The sequence below is a fragment of the Eublepharis macularius genome, chromosome 3, assembly GCF_028583425.1.
Source record: "Eublepharis macularius isolate TG4126 chromosome 3, MPM_Emac_v1.0, whole genome shotgun sequence".
Taxonomy (NCBI): domain Eukaryota; kingdom Metazoa; phylum Chordata; class Lepidosauria; order Squamata; family Eublepharidae; genus Eublepharis; species Eublepharis macularius.
Genome location: NC_072792.1, coordinates 161530647 through 161549060, shown reverse-complemented (window position 1 = coordinate 161549060; position 18414 = coordinate 161530647). Strand labels below are relative to the sequence as shown.

At 39.6% G+C, this 18414-nt stretch overlaps 1 protein-coding gene across 2 annotated transcripts; it reads right to left on the bottom strand.

Moving 5' to 3' along the window:
• Positions 1 to 9647: 9647 nt before the first annotated feature.
• Positions 9648 to 18279, bottom strand: KBTBD3 (kelch repeat and BTB domain containing 3). 2 transcript variants are annotated; one of them, XM_054975088.1, is made up of 5 exons: positions 18257 to 18279; positions 18039 to 18129; positions 17006 to 17111; positions 13625 to 13872; positions 9648 to 11759 (listed from the first exon to the last, which is right to left on the bottom strand). In XM_054975088.1, exons 4-5 carry the CDS (start codon positions 13846 to 13848, stop codon positions 10154 to 10156), a joined length of 1830 nt encoding a protein of 609 aa, XP_054831063.1. In that variant the 5' UTR covers positions 13849 to 13872; positions 17006 to 17111; positions 18039 to 18129; positions 18257 to 18279; the 3' UTR covers positions 9648 to 10153. The 2 variants fall into 2 exon arrangements, with proteins under 2 accessions (XP_054831063.1, XP_054831064.1); XM_054975089.1 differs by having other exon boundaries at positions 18075 to 18129; positions 18257 to 18278.
• Positions 18280 to 18414: the final 135 nt, after the last annotated feature.

The window sequence follows — 18414 nt, the reverse complement described above, 5'->3', positions numbered from 1 at the left end:
AATAAGTTACTTCTAGCAGCTAGCAGCAAGAAAACCCTGAAGAACAGGGACTTTACGACAATATATTGGAAGTGCTATTGGGGCATCTCAATAAATTAGATCTCTATTAAGAGTACATCATAAATTCCATATGAGCTGTAGAGGGCCGATATCTACTCTGGAAGATGTTAACCCTTGAGAGACAAAAATAAATTGTACCAGTCAAAAGATGATTCCAGAATGAGCTGTGTCAGCCTACTGTAACAAAATAAAACTAAAGTACTGTGGCATCTTAAAAGACTTTTAAAAAATTATTCCACCCTGGGATTTTATTACTCAACTTACTTCTTTCATATGCAAATAGAAATTGTTTTGGAAATTTAAATCAGAAATCACAAAACGGGGGAAAGAGGAGGGATTGGAGCTGGTGAACCAGTGTGTTTCTGGCCCAAATGAAACACAGAAGTCCTGTGAAGGAGGGATATATTTTGTTTATATAAACAAGGAAGAGCAATAGCTCAGAGTTTAAAATCAGCCTAGAAACCAGCGGCTCTTCAGAGGTCTGAGGGCCATTATATCAACTTTTATCACTTTTGGTTCATTAGCAGAAATTATGCATTCAATAAGTTATTGGTCGAGTTACTTACGTGTACATATGACCTAGCATCATTCCATTGGTTTGGCATAATTAGGGGTTGTCCCCTTACTTAACACTTGCAAAAGTTGTTTATCATTTCAAAGAACAAACAGTCCTTTTCTGGCACCTGTAGTATCAATAAAGTAACTATCCTGCAGATGCATACCATTCCAAAGACCGGCAGTTTGTCTGTTCCCATCCATTAAGACAATAAGAGTCCATTGTTACCCTGTCCCACATGGAGACATAAGAAGCAATTCAAACTAAAACCAATACCCTAATTCTGGTTTGAACATACCTAATATCTTGGGACTTAGCAGAGACCAGGCAGGATGGGCAAGTTGTTTTGCATCTCTGTGGTACACAGAGTACAAATTGCAAGTTTGTTTTTGCAGCTTCAGGAATGCAGTTCTAATTGTAAAGTCAGCATTTTACTAGTTTACACAGCTAAAAGAAATGTAAGGGGCTTTTACTGCTTTGTGTAGCAGGGTGAGGGCCAGGCTTCTTTATAGTAAAACAAAATCATATACACAGTTACATTCATATAAACTCATTCTATCCTGCTAATGATTGTACTATATCTAGTGTTGCATAAATGCCACTCAAGTATTTTGAGGCTTTCTGCTTACAATTAAGAATTGGGGGCTCAGGGCTGTATCCCACAGAGCTGAGAGGTTTGATGTGAATTCTATCAGATTTTTCAAAGTGTGATCCCCTGTTTAAGGGACTGGAACAGGTTTGGTTGTTACACATAATGGATGATGAAAAAGATAGAAGTTCCAGCCTCGTGGGGTACAGGTAAATTTAAGTGTATCAAAGTAGGATACACCACTAATCACTGAAGAAGCTATCTGAAACATAAGAACAATTGATGTCAGTAAAGGTTTATAGTATGATACAGCATGTTAAGAAAAACCAGTTAAACTGTAAAACGTGGGATCTATTGAGCTATTTGAAATTATAGGGAATAAGTAATTCAAGTCTATTCAGGTCAGGGTGAAAGATAGTGTTTAATTTCTTGAGTTCTGATTCCCCGCTTTGGTGTAGCAGTCCCTTGCACAGGGAATCCCACCTGAAAGATTTATGACAGGATTCAAATCAAGCTCCAACTCTTCCTCTCCCTACCCCTCGTGATTTACAATTTCTAAATTGATTTCCTTCTCATAAACTTCTGAGGAAATGAGCTTTGACTCTCAAACACTTTACCTGGAATAAAATGTCAGTCTTTAAGGTGCCCCTGGACTTCAAAATATTAAATGAACAAGCTTAAAATGATGGATAGTCCTGCTTTCGATAGAAACCTTTGTCAGTGTAGATGGCATGGTAGCTAGATCTTAAGTTATGTTTAAGCCTTTTTATTATTGTCCTGTGACAGGTAAAAAAAAATAGCCTGCCAATTTTTTCCCTCCCCAATTAGGAGAGATTCCATAGAATCCAGACAATTTGCAATGTCTATGCATGCTTTAGAACTGTTATTCTCTACATCTACACAACAGGAGAATGGATGAAATAATTTAAAACAATTGGTTAAATAATACTAGTAATGGACAGAATAGATGTAGCATAAGGGCTTTGCAGCGAGAACTCCCCAAATACTTATTTTACTGAAAAACAGCTTCTGGAGAGCTGCAGATTAAATTGTCATGGTGATGTTTAACATCCCTGGTTACCACTTTCTCAAACTAAGGTTCCCCACATCTGCTATTAGCCTAACACTGGGGGGAAAACTGGTTAAACGGCCCCTCTCTCGACACTTGTGAACTAATTTGCAGTTTAAGTAAAAATCAAAATATTGGGAGATCTGATCTCATTTCGCATGTTGTGTCTCATTTGGCACCAAACTTTGTTTCTGTGTAGTTTAAATGTTTAACAAGAGAATGTTTTACTCTTCTTGAAACCCTTACTATATTTACATTATCTAGTACCTGGTATGAATCATAGAGACCTGATGGGTGAAGAGGGAGGGATGGCTCTATTCCGGCTTTGCCACCCTGATTTCCTGGTACAGCATCTATCTGCGCTTAGAGGAGGAGGACTGACTGTAGTCTTATGAGGCTGCTGTGGCATTTTCCAGTTGCTTTGTTACCCAGACTCCCAGTTTTGAGTGTATGTACCTGTGGTGAAATGCATTTTATTTCAAGGTTTGAGCTCGGCCCTACATACTTGTTTTATAAAAAGTTTTTTTCTCTGTGAGCAGAAGACAGGCAAGAGAGAAGTAAATTGTTCACAAGTATTGCCTTATCTTTCCAATGAATCTACCAAGTACTGAGCTATGAAAGCTTTGCAAATGGCCATCCCAGCCAGAGACAATGAATTGGCCAGCTCAGTTTGGCCGGAATCTGACACTGACCCAGGTGATAGACTTTGAATGCAGGATGCTAGAGAGCATCTTGCTGGTAACCCCAGGAAGAAGAGATTTGACCCACAGGAGTGGGCAGACAGGAGATAAAATCCCTTGTCATGGAGGAAGGGGGTCTGTTTGGCCTGAATCCAAATGGAGGAAGGAGCTCTCATACTTGGGCTCCATCTTAATGGCTGCCATTGCCACATGCAGCAGACAAAGGGCTGGCTGCCTAGGCAAAGACTCCCAAGTAACAGGAAGCGTTTAGAACACTGTAAATTCTAACCTTCCAGTGCCTGTCTTAGAATAAAATCAGGTAGGGCCACCCTGCTGCCCAATAGGCTTCCTGCCTGAGCTGACAAAGGTAGTCTCTGATCAGACACTGAAGATGCGGCGTTCTTGAGGACTTTAGTTTACATACTGAGGCCACTCTTGACAGGAGCAACTCATGACTTCATAGTTGCAATAACCACCATCTGATCCTAGGCTCCTGAGGATGTAGACCCAGAAAACACACTGTGACTTTTGCTGTTCATTTTACTGTTTTATGTCTAAATGAAACTGCTAGGAGAGATCATCAGAGGATCTGGAGCGAGGTGCTACAATATACAAATGACATCTAGCTCTATTTCCCCTAAAAAACCGAGTTAGGTGGGTCTATGGAAGTCCTGAAAAAGGTGCCTGGAGATGGTAATGGGATGGATGAGGGCCAATAACCTGAAGCTCGGTCCAGTAAGATTGAGGTGCTTGTCAATAACAAAGCTGCTTGGGGACTGAGGAGTCAGCCTGTCCTGGAGGGGTTGCACTCCTAAAGGAACAGGTTCATTGCTTGGGAGTGTTGCTGGGTCCAGGCCTGTATGGCACATAGTGCCTTTTTATCAGTTCTTTCAGGTACAGTGGCTGTGGTCCTTCCTGGAAAATCATGTTATGACCATGATGATCCATGCTGATTATATCTAGGTTAGCTTACTGTAATGTGCTCTATAGGGAACTGCCTTTGAAAACTGTTCTGAAATTCCAGCTGATTCAAATACAGCACCCAGGCTACTGTCAGGAGTGGGATTCAGGGATCATATCACCTGAGTGCTGAAAGATCTGCATTGGTAAGTGCAGTGTGTAAGTACAGTATTCTCAAAATGTTGGGTTTGGATGGAAAATAGGTTCAGTCCCCAGTTGGTGTTCACAGCTATTTAAAGAAGCATACCACCAAGACATGTTTGTAAGTGTGCAGTGGATATACCCCAACTGGCTTCTACTCCCCAGTGCCTGAACACTGTGTGTTCATTAGCATGTAATTCTTACTTCATACTTGATGGTGTTTGCTAATACAAATACTGGTGTGACTCTTTAATTTGCATTCAGCCCTGACGCTCTCAGGCTAGCTTGAACAAGGGGTTTTGTTGTCAAATAACCCTTCTTCCATGATTGAAAAAGAACATAAGAACTATAATGTGCTGCACAGAACAAGAAGTGCCACAAAAATAATATCCATAACTTTCAAACCCACTGATTGCAGTGGAACGTACTTCCACATAACTGTGTTTAGAATCACAGCCCAAGTCTAATTTTGTTTGTTTAGAAGTAACTCTTTAAACTTGCAGCTTTTTCATTGTAGATAGCTAAATTAATGTGGAAGGAGATGGTTCTTCAATATGATACATATTTATATCACACAATTTCAAGTACATGAAGCTTTTATTATTTAAAATAATCAACATTCCAGCATTCATGTTAGTATACAACAATAGGTTCTACAGAGCACCAGTTCTGTGACATCACTGATACTGCCCTGTACTTGTTTTGAGAACATATAAGGAAAACTCTTGAACAAAACTCTGCAGTCATTTCTTGCACAGGTGCAGGTAGTATGAAGATCAAACTGATCATATGCCAGTGTTTTACTTACTGTTTACTATGCAGGTTTTTAATGAAAACACCACTGGAAGTTTCTCAAATTTTGGATGAAGTGTTCTATGCATTTCAGATTTTGTTAGCATTATAATTGTAAATTAGTGTTAACTTAAACCTATCATAGCTCTCAGTGAACCATAAGAAGTGAAGATTTGAGAAGGGCCTAAGGCAGGGGTCCCCAACCTTTTTCAGCGTACGGGCACTTTTGGCATTCTGACACATGGTGGTGTGTGCAACCACAAAATGGCTGCTATAGGAGGTTCAGTAAAACCCAAAATGTCAGGGAGTGAGGTTATGCATAACACTAATAGTAAGTCTTCAGCATTTCAGGCAGAATGTCTGTTTAACAGGATGCCTTTTAAAAATAAAAACCCTCATCTGGCAGTATCTATTTTCACTTTGCAAGCACCTAAAACACTTACGCAAAGGAAATGAGGCAAAAAAATGCTTATTCTTACGGCTATCTCCTTTACATGAACTCTTCTATCAAGAGCCCAGCCATTATTAACTTGCATTATTACTTGTTACACTGACAGATGATACAGGCCTGCTAAGAGCTCCTTCCACATGTGTAGAATAAGAGAGAGAGACTCTGGCCAGATTTTGATAGGAACATAAATTATTTTTGAGAAGCAAACAAAATTAGTGATGTTATTATCAACTTAATTTAAGAAAAAGAATAATTTAAACTGGGACAATATGATTACTTCAATAAAAGTTTGTTAGGCGCATTCAGCTGTGCAGTACAATTGTGCTTAGTCAGAACCAAATCCCACCATGTTTTTAGAATATCAGTCTACTATTTGCGCATCGTAAGGTACTTTACATAAAGCCACTGTCTGCTTTATACTATAAACATCCAAAACGCAAGAGCCCCACCTGGCCATGCCCACTTTACTAAAACACTTGGCTGGTGCCAGAACAGGTGCCAGCAGATGCCACATTGGAGATCCCTGACCCTAGGGAACTCAAACCCATTAGAACAAAACCTTCCACGTACTATAAAGGAAGCTGTAATGGTTTAGCACATTTCAATTCACATAAAAATGGTAATGAATAGGCACCTTCTGTCTCTTCATGTACTATTGCATCTTTGTCTAAATCTGTTGTTCAAATATGTTTTTCCCTCCAATAATAAAATAGGATATCTGACCATCAATGTCATACTACATAGTTAGAACAAAAAAAATTTGATTGAGTATTCCCATTCTAGTTCCTGTTAACACAGTTCACAGAGGTATAAAATATCCTACATTGTGCAAAACAATGGCATAAAATATTACATTTTGACATTAACATTTATGATTACTGCAGATTATAATTTCTATTATACTAACAAGTTAGCATTCATTATAAATTAGTCAGGAAATTAAGTAGAAGAAATTTTATATACATTATATTAATGCTTGTTAAGTCATTGTCTATTTTAGCTTTACTGATAATATAATATCTGAATATAAAAATTGTTTTGGTATGATTATATCATCTTATTGTAAGAATGATCAGATATATTGATAGGCTGCTGATTTTTTCAGACTACACGATATTTATTCCTTAAAATTCAATTCTTATTAATACTTTTTAGGTCTGTAATAAAATTCTTGTTTGCATTTTACACTTGAGCTCTTACAAGGCATACAGCCCGGTCCTATGTAATGTTACTCAGAAATAAATTAAGTAGAGCTTACTATTTCCCTGTTAATATACTTAAGACTACAGCCTTAGAGAACTAGCACAAGAAGTTGCCTTATACCGAGTCAGATCATTGGTCTATCAAGCTCAGTATTGGCTGTTCAAACTGGCAAAGAGGTCTTTCATGTCACATGCTACCTGGTCCTGTCATTGGAAATACCAGGGACTGAACATGGGATTTTCTACATGCAAAGCTTGTTTTCTACCACCATACCATAGCCCCTCCCACCACATTTCATGCGTTCATGCAAACAAAGTGATGTATTGATGCAAACATATTTCATCCAGAACAGTAGGACTGTATAAGACAGAAACCGGAAATCAGCAGTCTGGAACCCTGAAACAGTCCCTGCTCCATGTTATACATACTACCAATCCAATAAGGAAGAATCGTATCTGTAGGAAAGTAACTTCTGAATCTTGCATCTTCTTTCACAGATTTCCCATGTCTTCACTTTGCCTTCTATGCAAGGCAATTCTAAACCTTACTTAGAAATAAGTTCTAACTAGGGGTGTGCATCCCGAAAAGAATCGGGTTTCCTGCTTTGGGTTTACCCGAAGCGGGGGGGGGATTTGGAAATACCATAATTCCGAAGCGGCACGCCACTTCGGAATTCTGGTATTTACTCGCTTCGGTATGCTCCGTAAATACTCGCATACTGAAGTGAGGGGGAGCAATCCCTCCACCCCCACCCCCTTACCTGGCCGTCAGGGAGAGGGGGAGGGTGGGCAGCTGCGGCAGCATGCACGACGCTGCGACGGCCTGGAGCCAGCTCCTTTGCCGCTGAACCGCCTCCTCTGAGCCTGCAGGGCGGTGGGGCGGGATTTCTAAAGCAGTATAATAGGAAAATGCTAGAGGCTCCAACAGCACAATTTTTATCCTTCATTAACTACTCCTTTCTGACTGCATTATGCAGCATCAATATAATCAATAGGTTTTACAGAAATGGATTCCATGAATCAATTTTCCGTATAGCACCAAGTCAACTGAATTTTCCTTCATGCTTTTTTTTTTTTTTTAAAAAAGAGAATTTTGAAGTCAAGGATGTACACAAAAATTCAAAATGTGTCTCTTTTTTCTTTTCTTTTTTTGCATCTATCTTGGTTAAGCGAAGGGTAATCTTAATGGAACAACCTGAAAGGTCCTTTGAAAGAAAAAAACCCTTTGTTACATTAGCATTAATGAAAGTCTTAGATCTATGATTCTCAAACTGTGAGTGTGATTTTATAAATAAAGGTGGTGACTAGAAAAGGCAGAAATAGGAAAAGAATCAAGTTCAGTATAAAAGATATCAGAAAGAACCCTGTCCAAAAAATGAATGTCATAATTATCAATATTAAGAAAGAACTCTTCCTACAGCCCCACCATAGAGGGAAAGACAAGACATAACGAAACTTTGGAAAAATCATTTCAGTGGAATGCATCAAGAACTACATAATAATAATAATAATAATAATAATAATACAAACTGATTGGCACCTTGAACCTAATACACCAGACATTACAGTCGTGGAAAATCGAAAAGTCTGGATAATCGTCATTGCAATTCCTAGGGATGCCAGAGTCAAAGAAAAAGAACAAGAAAAAATGATTAAATATAGAGATCTGGCAACAAAAACTACCCAACTACGGAAGAAGAATGCAACAGTAGTCCCCATTGTCATCGGGACACTTGGAACCATCTCGAAGAACTTTGCAATTCATATGGAAAAACTGCAGCTTTCTGACATAACAACCTATAGAACTGCAAAAGACGGCGCTACTTGGAACAGCATGCATATTACGCAAATATCTGGTTGATACTTAAGTCTCTGGTGGAAATCTGTATCAGCTTAGGAAGGCCAATCAATAATAACGTGCCCTCTGCTTATTGTTGATTGTGTTTCGGATAATTCAAATAATGATGATGATGATGATCTGGATCACTTTATTCCTAGGAGCAAAAACTAAAACTACTTGGGCCAAGAAGCTGACAATGAGTAAAACATGAGATGTCTTTATTGCATAAAATGGACGATGCTGCTCCACACCTAAATTACTTTGCCCAGCAAAGTAGTTCAAGCCATTCTGTTCGAAATCAGTGAAAGTAATTTGTGAACAATGCTACATGCAGGGCTCTAACAGAAACAGTCACAGATGTCCTTCCTTTCTGTGTTGGTATAAGCCTAATACCCAGAAATTTTAAGAACAGTAGTTAAATTTTTGCTTTCTGATTTCCGGGGTAATCCATCATACTTTACTCCTCTAGAAAAACTTCCAACTTTTCGGCCTGTCTTTGTCTACTGGGAAAGCCATACTTGTCAAAAATAGTATCAGAATACTGATCTGTTTTAACTTTAGAAAAAAATGATGTATTGACCTGAAAATTTCTGGTGAGGAATTTGCATCAGCCCAATGGATTTTAACTTTGTTTCTTTGAACAGCTGATCCCCAAGCCATACTATAAAATGCTTTTGAAACTCCCCTCCATTTCAACAGTATTTTGTCATATGGCCGGGGGAGGGTTATTTAAAATAAGAATATCAAAATCCCATTGGGATCAATGAAGTACTTTATTTTATGTATAGACCGCCTTTTACTCAAAGACCTTGAAGACCCTTTCAACATTCATCACCAAACACGATCAAATTAAAAACCCACATCAAAATGACATATGCAAAAATTCCAGCAAGAACTCCCAATAATTAAATGCCCCCCTTTAGTGCTAGGCTTGCCATTCCCCCCAGTGGGGGTGGGGGATCCCGCACTCCCAGCCTCTTCCCTCCCATCACTTCCTCTTATCTGGCCAGCAGGGAAAAGGTGTAAGAACACCATGCTGGGGGCAAAGTGCGCTCCCTTGTGCTCCAGAGCACCCCTCTGTCGCACCAGGAATATCGTCATTCCTAGCACAACATGGAAGTACTGGGTTGCGCCAAGAGCCGACTGAGTGAAAATTAGCCCCAAATGTTAGCGCTTGAGGCCAATTTTGACTCAATCAGCCCCAGTGTGACCCATTACTTCCGGTTGTGACAGGAATGAGGTGAGTACCCCCCCCCCCCGTGTGACTCCCCTCGTGTCCCCCCATCCCCTGGTTTGCCCCCCTAGGAACCTGGCAACCCTACTTAGCATAGTGTTATTAATCCAGTTCAACAGCCATTCAAAAAGGTGGGTTTTCAGACTGTTGAAGTTCTTTGATCCCTTGCCATGTCCTTGAAGCAGAACTTCCATTCTGCTAATGGTGGAACCATCCTATAATGCGGACAGCCTTCTACCAGTCACCAACACATGAAGCCATAGTTTAGCAGAAGAGGCATGTTCCACTAGCAGAAGTCATCATCTGTTGTACAAAGGCTCTACCACTAGTGAAACAGAACCTTTGAATGCAACCTGTGGTTCTTTAATGAAATGAGCAATTCATACAACACGCGGCAGCTATTTTAATATATTTGGATGATAATGGTTGCAGTCAGCAAACTTTGCTCCACTACTGAACTTAATGTAGATTCAATGAAAACAGTGCTTGGGAGATTGTGGCCCCAATTTTCAGTATCCCTCAAATTAAAAAGAAATAATCTTCAAGTATTATGAAGTTGACTATAATCAATAAATTGTATTATTTTACTACTGTAAATGACCATGGATCCCTATATTTATTAAACCAAATCACCTGACAATAAAATTCAGTTAAGGCTCTTGGCATAGGTGAAACTTCCTCCCACTCAGACCTACTGCTGTGGTAGACTTGCACTTCATCGGTGATTTCATCGGGAGCGTAATCGCCTCCAAGGATGTAAATTTTATCTTCTATTCCAACTGCTCCTGCATTAAAACCAGCACATTCAAAAGAGCCTTCCCCTTTCCAGACACAAGTATCTGGACAAAAGCTATAAACTTTGTAGGTGGAAAGGTCACAGATGTACAGTGTGCAGTTCACTGGAACAGCTTTGATTAAGGTTGCATGAAAGAATTGCCCAAATTCGGCTACCAACTCAGACCACTGATCAGTTGCAGCATTATACTTAAAGAAACAATCAAGAGATGGATTAAAAGCATCAGTCATTTCTACTTTAGAACCAAGTACATAAATTGTACTTTGACATGCACTTGCTTCGGGGTAATATATGCCTCTTGGTAACGGACTCACCGATTTCCATTCTCTAGAGAGAGGACTAAATGCTTCCACATCCAAAAGGCTTTGGATACCCTGAGATGCCCTCGTCTTTCCCCCTATTACAAACAACTGATTTAGGGTCACAACAGATGTGTGCATCGTTCTTGGCTTCTTCATAGGAGATACTAAAGAGATGCTGTCACTTGCTGGACTGTAACACCAGGTTTGGTTGGTAGCATCATGAAATTTTTCACCAATATGAAGTCTAATTGTCCGGCAACATTTCCCTTTGCATCCACCAGTTATAAATATTTTTTCACCATAACTAGACAAACTTGATCCTGGAAGATCAATTATCTGAGTGTGCATTAGTTCTTTCCATTTATCAGTTTTAATGTTATAGCAAAATGTATGTTGTAATACACCATTTTCCTCAGTTTTGTGAACCAGTATGTACTTCTCTGTAGTTGATGGCCGAGCATCTGGAAACAACCCACTGGAACTCTGCACACATTTGATTGCCTCCTTGACCATTACTATGCAGCTGGTGCTTTCAAGCAACTGTTCTTCAGAGTATAAGAAGTTCTGCAATACCTCCTCAGACAACTGATGTAATTTTACTGCTTTCATCAAGTGGGGAAGGTACTTCTGTCTTGCTTCTAAATTATGCTTTGTCCACCGAAAGACAGCTTTCAACACATATTCCTCATCTGGGACATTCAACACATCAGCTTCTAGACATTTTTGCAAGATTTCAAAATTCATTTCCAAGAAATCGTTTGTTCGGAGCAGTAAGGAAAAATGGTGGTGTGCAAAATCTAGTGCATGGCTGAACAACTGAGTGGAGCCATAACTTTCAGATATGGACAGCAGCTGCAAGCAGTTGACAAGATCAATGCTCTTAATTAGAAAGTCACTGCAAGCTTTGGAAAGAAGAGAAACTTGGAGGAAGGATGAGAGCTGGAAGAACATTTCTACATTATCATTTGTTATCTCTGTCCTTCCAGTGTAGGCATAATCTAGAAAAGCCTTCACTGCTGTGGGTGATAAATTACTAATAGTAACACTCTCGTCATCTCTTTCTTTCATATTAACTTCAAACATGGCCCTGCAGTTAAGAAATAGAGAAGATGAACATACAATAAATAATCTCCAAAATCTAGTTTGTCTCTGCACAGAGGAAAAGATGATGATAAAAACAATTACACAGGATTGTATTTGCATCTTTAGTAAAGTACAGGGCAACACAGAGTGAATTACTTGTTCAGTGAATGCATACTAAACTACTTCAGTACAAGCATCAAATTAAAAGAACAGGTAATATTTCATCAACACGTCTGCCAGGTTTAATTAGTTCAGTAGAATAAAATGAGGCTTCAACATCTTGGAATTTGATGTGTGTAATGGTCTTCAAAAACCAACTCACAGGCCAGAATCCAAAGAGCTACTTGAGTTCCCTCAAGGACTTATGTATGTCCAGTGGAATATTGATTCCCCCCCCCTTTGAACAGCCTTCCCCATCTTACGTCACACTACAACCTATATTTGAAATTCCCCTTGGTTTCAAGGACAGTTTGCTGGGCAGTACAGGGTAGTAGTTCTGCCTTCTATGGAGTCAGTCAAGGTCAGTATTGTCTACTCTGAATTGCAGTAGCTTTTAAAGGTCCCAGTTGATATTTCACATCACGTCCTATCTGCTCATTGTAACTGGAGATTGAAATTAGGACCTTCTGCATGCAAAATGAATGCTCTGTCACTGAGCTATAGCCTACTCCCTCTTTTTAAAAAATCCAAAAGGCCAACTTTAAAAGACACATTGGACTTTCCTTAAAAAATAAACTAGCAAACTTTGGACTCATGGAACTAGTGTCATAGTTCTTTTGTTCTGGTCATAAGGTTGCGGAATCTTAGCAGCTATTTACTGCTAAAAGGATGAATTTTTAAGTACGGTAGTGGAAAGTGCTGGTGAGTCACACCCAATTCATGGCACACGCACACACCCCAGGATTTTCAAGGCAAGAGATGAACAGATGCCTGCCCCTGTGAAACAACCTTGGATTTCCTTGACAGTCTCTCATTCAAGTACTAACCAGGGCCAACTCTGCTTAACTCCTGAGATCTGACAAGATTGGGCTAGCCTGAGTCATCCAGGTCAGGCAGTTTCAAGTACATGTTACTTTTAAACTTTTCCAGGGTATGATGTGAAATCATGAAGCAGGAACCTTTCTGAAGCTAAGCAGGTGTGGATCTAGTCGCTGCTCAGGTGGGAGTCCTTATGGGATTCTATACATGGTGGTGAGTTCCACAGCAGAAGAAAAGCAGGGAACAAATGAAATCATTTTTTAAAAAAATGAAAGAGAATGGTGTACTTCTTGTTACTTTCTGTTATTGTATACTTTTCCTGCATTCTCTGTTATAAACCAGTATCAAAGAAAGGATGCAAGTCAAGACGAATCAGTTGGCCTGATGCAGTCAGTTTATAAAACATAAAGGCAGATAGAAAAAATATTTTTAAAAATTTCACAAACAAGGTAATTCATGTTAGTGACAAGTGACCTGACCCAGCAAGGTAGTTCTGTAGATGGAATCAACCTTGCCCATAAATTGATTATATGGAAGTAAATATGCACTTGGATGCAAAAACCCATCAACAGAGCAGTACTTAGCTGGCCCAGTGACAATGTGAATCCCCATCTGCCTCTTTTTACGTACAACTAATGGTGAGTGGTTACCATCTTGGAATCATGATATTAAATATTACCTGCTGAAGAGGTAATGATAACAAGGCTTCGGTTATAAAATTATATAATTTTATATATATTATAAATATATTATATGCACAACTACTTCTAGAGGTCAAAAGTAAAACAAAAATCATTCAAAAATTTTATGCACAAATATGCATAACCAAGCTCCTGAGTAATATTTTTAAAATATCCATATGCATGAATGCTATTTTAGAAACAGGTTTACCTGAAAAAGTCACTGCTTGCGGCTAGTACACAACGATGGCATGGGATTATTTCATCTTTCACAAGTATTTTAAAGTCAAAAAAGATGTTTTGATCTCTGAAGCTTTGCAGAACATTTAAGATTTGCTGCCCGTGGCCTTCTGCTACTAAGGAGTTGGTTTTCTTTTCAGGTTTTGAGATCCCATTGCAAGCTGGAGCACTAATGGAATCATATCGGTTGGCCATGGCCACTTCACTCTATTCTTCTTGCTGAGGGAGGTAAAATATAAAAAAGTTACTGACACCATAAGAAAAGAAGTTCTTAAAATAATTTATTGCAAAAAATCCATCTGACATGCAGAAAATAGCTGTCATTCAGAGACTGTTTTGGGCACAACTAGTGTCCCAAAACAGAAGCGGGGATGTAGATCTCTACTAACATTAGGAAACTGGTGGGAAGAAATCTTCTTCACCCAAATGGTACAAGTGCTTATTAGGAACTTACTGGTCCCGTGGCAAAAAGAAGGCCATTGGGCCAACAGCAGCTCCTTCCTTGCCTATCAGGACCCTTGGAGAAATCTCCAACTCCCATTTTTGTGTCTGTTTCCCATTTCTTTGTGAAAATATCTAAGGCCAACACAAGCCCATCAAAAGTGGAGGAAGGGATGGGAGAATGCCTGGTATTTTGGTTATTTATTTCCTTCATCTGTAGGACACCTTTCTCACTGAAACTCGAGGAGGATTACGGGAGTTTTTAGAAGTGCAGTAGAAATAGTATAGCAACACAATAAATACAATACAATTGCCTAATATTTTCCACGGAATAATGCAATAGTTCTGTCTAAGCGTTTCCATGGACATTCCACTTCCAACTGGATGCAGAAGAACTTGAAGAATTGGGCCAATTTTTACATCCTGTTTACGGCTAGTCAAGCTGCATGACCCACCTCACTCTGAGACTCTCTCACTGTATGAATTTCTGAGAGATTGAAAGCTTGCGCACTATTTCTGCTGAAATCAGAGATGAAGGGTAGAGATGGGGAAAGACAGAAACAAGACTGAAGGAAGGATAAGGGAGTGGAATGGAGAGAACAGTGGATGGTAGAAAGAAGTGTTAAGGGCAAAAAAAGAGAGGATTAATAGAAAATAAATTAAGTTAAAAATTTTAACAATCGTATTTTCCCATCTACAGTTATGTAGAGATATGGAACATGAGTTAATAACCTGCACAGTAATTACAGTTGCATATCCGTGCATTAAATGCACGTTACTATATGCTTTTTATACTTTCCTATAACGCTTTCCCAACAGTATTATGATGTATTATGTATTAATCACATTCTATTCATTAATGCAGAACCACCGACACTGACACCATCTCTGTGAGTAAAATCCTACTGTCAGTATACAGATGGCACAGTGCAAAAGTCACTGTGCTGAGCATGAAGTAATGTACAAAGAACAAAAAACAATGGTGTGGTGGAAAAGGAGTTACTTCATTCTCTGAAAAACTGTTGCTGTGGGATTTGCCTGATACTATTATAAGGATCCCCCTGAAGAAGTGTCAGCGAAACATGTTGGGGCAGTATATTTGAATAAAACAACTCCTTTTCCACTACACTATCTTTTTTTTTTTTGTTCTTTGCTCTATCCTTGGTACATCCCTCTTCTCTGGCATGCAGGAATGTGCCAGCTCCTGGCATGATAAGCTACCTTTTGGACCTACCAATGGGGCATGGAGTTCCAGGCAATGCACACATGCACTATATCTTCTGTGCTGTGATGGCACAAGGCTAACATGGCCAAGAACTCTGCTGTGCAAAAAATTACATTGAAAACTCTCTTTGTGAGTAACTTACAGGGATAATTAATATTCAGCCACTTCTTTTTATTCACAACACTATTGCTGACAATGAGAGATGTGAATTCACAAAAGCTGGCATTTATCAATAATACATGCTAGCGTTACTTCATTAAACAGAAGGGGCACATTTGGACTTGAAAGTGTTTTTCAGTGCTTCGGAAATAGTTTGAGACACAGCAGGGACACCAGCAGGAATTACCAAAATCCAACTATCATTCTGGAGTTGGAGTCTCAGCTCTGCAAGAGATGTTGCTTACTTGCACAAGCTCACACTGGTTAGAGTAGTCCAAGCAGACAAAAGGAATTGTTTGGGGGATTTGCTCATGAAAAAAAAACATTCAACAGCGAACAGTAAATTGGAAGGGGATGGAGGAATGGAAACTGCAGCTTTCTTAAGACTGTTGAGATCATAAATAGTTTAATGTCCTGAAGAAAACTCAACTTAAGTTTGAGCAAACTCCTTTCCTGCTGTTTTGCTCTCACACATGGAGATTGCACCAGTGCCCATGTGCAACAGCTTTTCTTCCACAAGAGACTCAAGGTGAGCCGGTGTGGTGCAGTAGTTAGCATGCTGGACCAGGATTTGAGAGACCCAGGTTAGAATTCTCACTCTGTGATAGAATCTTGCTATTTAACCTTGGGCCAGACTCTCTCTCAGCCTAACCTACCACACAGGGTTGTTGTGTCAATAAAATGGAGGAGAGGAGAAGGCTGTAGGCTGCTTTGAGTCCCTACTGGGGAGAAAGGTGGGGTATAAATGAAGTAAATAAATTATCTTTCACCCCTGTACACTTTGGGTCTGGTTCTTTCTCTTGCTATTGCCACTGTCAATTTTTAACCTTAGTTGCCCATTTGATTTCCATCTTTCTTTAAAGCAAGTTCCATCTCCAAATGTCATTAATAACAGTAAAATGACATGGTTCCCATATACTCATTTTTGCAAAAATATATTGGTAAAAGAAGCCAATGGATTGAATAGAACAGTTTTGTACTGCTATAGTACAGAAAGCAAATTATATTGGTATCGCCTTTTAATCAAAGGTGGGGAAACAGATCTTGTGAATAGGTGCTTGGAGTTAGTACTGAGGTGGATAGAAGCTAATAATCAGAATTCTGAATCCAAATGAGATAGTGGCTTTACTGATGAGTGAGCAGTCTGTCCACAGAAAAGGGACTGAACTGAGTGTGTTCCTCTTTGAAGGTTGGAATATATTCATAGCTGTACTATTACATCTTTAACACACTACTGCTCTACAGACTAACAGATACTCTAATCTATTTTAAAATTAAAAGACCTTTTTTCCTTTCAGAATTCTTTATCAGACAATGATTTCTGCTGGGCCCTCTTCTGACATAATTGAGACCCAATCCAAAACTCACATGAAAGCTGAGTGTCTCATGACCCATTTACCTCACTGGAACCCAGGGTATGCCCCTAGTCATCTCCTCTTGCCAGCCCTGGATTCAATTGCCCATTGTTACTTTGCAGAATTACCCTCAATAGCTGAAAAGGGATTTCACAATTCAAAGCATACTTACTCAGAAGCAAATTCCTCTGAAATTAGTAGGGTTTATTTCCCTCTAATTGTATTAAGGCTTATGTCGCAGGTCTCACGGGTTCATCAGTTCAACCAATGGACCATAGCTAGGATAACACAAAGAGGTCACACACTTCAGTACAGAACACTTCATCAGAGATTTGTTATGTTTTCATGCAGGTCTCCTCCTTTCAACAAAACAAAACAATGTTTTCATCTTCCTTTCTGTGTTGTAGATGCCTGAGGCGATCTACATCTATATTCTATAATACACATTTTATTCAATAATGTCAGGAGGAGGGTGATACAGTGGATAATGAAGGAAGAAGAGAGGGTTGGGAACTTTCATGTGTCTGGAAATGTGGACTCCTGCTCTCCTGGTTGTTAACTCACCCCTCCTACCTCTGCAAGATTGTTTGGATAAAGGGCTTTGCAAATTATTGCAAGAATAGACAATAAATAATGTAATATAAAGATGCTATACAGACCTTGGGGCAAATAAAACTAGTTTGTACCAATATAACTAATCTAAAAAGCTAGTTTCAGGTGGATAGCTCCGTTGGTCTGCAGTAGAAGAGCAAGATTCAGGACCAGTAGCACCTTAAATACCAACTAGCTTGGTCTTTAAGGTGCTACTGGACTCGAATATTCTTCTAAAAATCTAGTCATCACAGTACTAAATAGCCAATTAATTAAATATATATTCATACAATTCCTAATGACGACCCATTTCTTTTACAGTAACCTCCAAATCACTGAGCCACTTTGCAAAATAGATAAATAAAATAACCCAAACCATCCAAATAAGATACAATCTCCCATAAATTTATTGGCGACTAAGCTTCGTTGAATTCAGTGGGATCAACAGTGCACGGAGAAAAACAGTAATATGGGGAAAGGGGGGATAACAAAGGCTTGGGAGCCCTAGTAAAACACGGCCTTGCATTTTAATGCATCTTGAGCGTCTGTCTCTCACGCGCCTGTCCATCTAACGCCAGGTAAGGGAACACCCGCAGTTGCAGCTTCAGTTGTACCTCGGCGCAAGCTCAAAAATGTGCGCATGCGAATACCGACACAGACGCTCTTCCCGTCAGGTCCGTTCTACGGGTCTTTCCTGAGGCAACCCTGCCCGAAGAAGAATGTAATTTTGAAGCTGACGGTTACCCATCAAATTTAACACCCATCCAAAATAAAAGACTCACTATGAACAAAGGAGGCCCTACCTCCTTATCGCACGCCAAAAGCCGCTTACCTGCATCCTCCACAATCTCTCGGAGACTAACTGCAATCTCCTCCCCCAAAATCTACCACGGCTCTTCACTGGCTTTCTTCTGTGTCTGTCAAAAGATCTCTGCTTTCTCGTTGGCGGAGATGCGTGTAATTACAGTTGAAAACCCCGCCCCCCCGGTC

Bases quoted from the DNA above. Each gene is read 5' to 3' on its own strand.
- KBTBD3 (XM_054975088.1), bottom strand. From the start codon at position 13,848: ATGGCCAACCGATATGATTCCATTAGTGCTCCAGCTTGCAATGGGATC. The intron at 11,760-13,624 runs GTAAACCTGTTT...TCTTAACTGCAG, and splicing joins GCAAGCAGTGACTTTTTCAG to GGCCATGTTTGAAGTTAATA.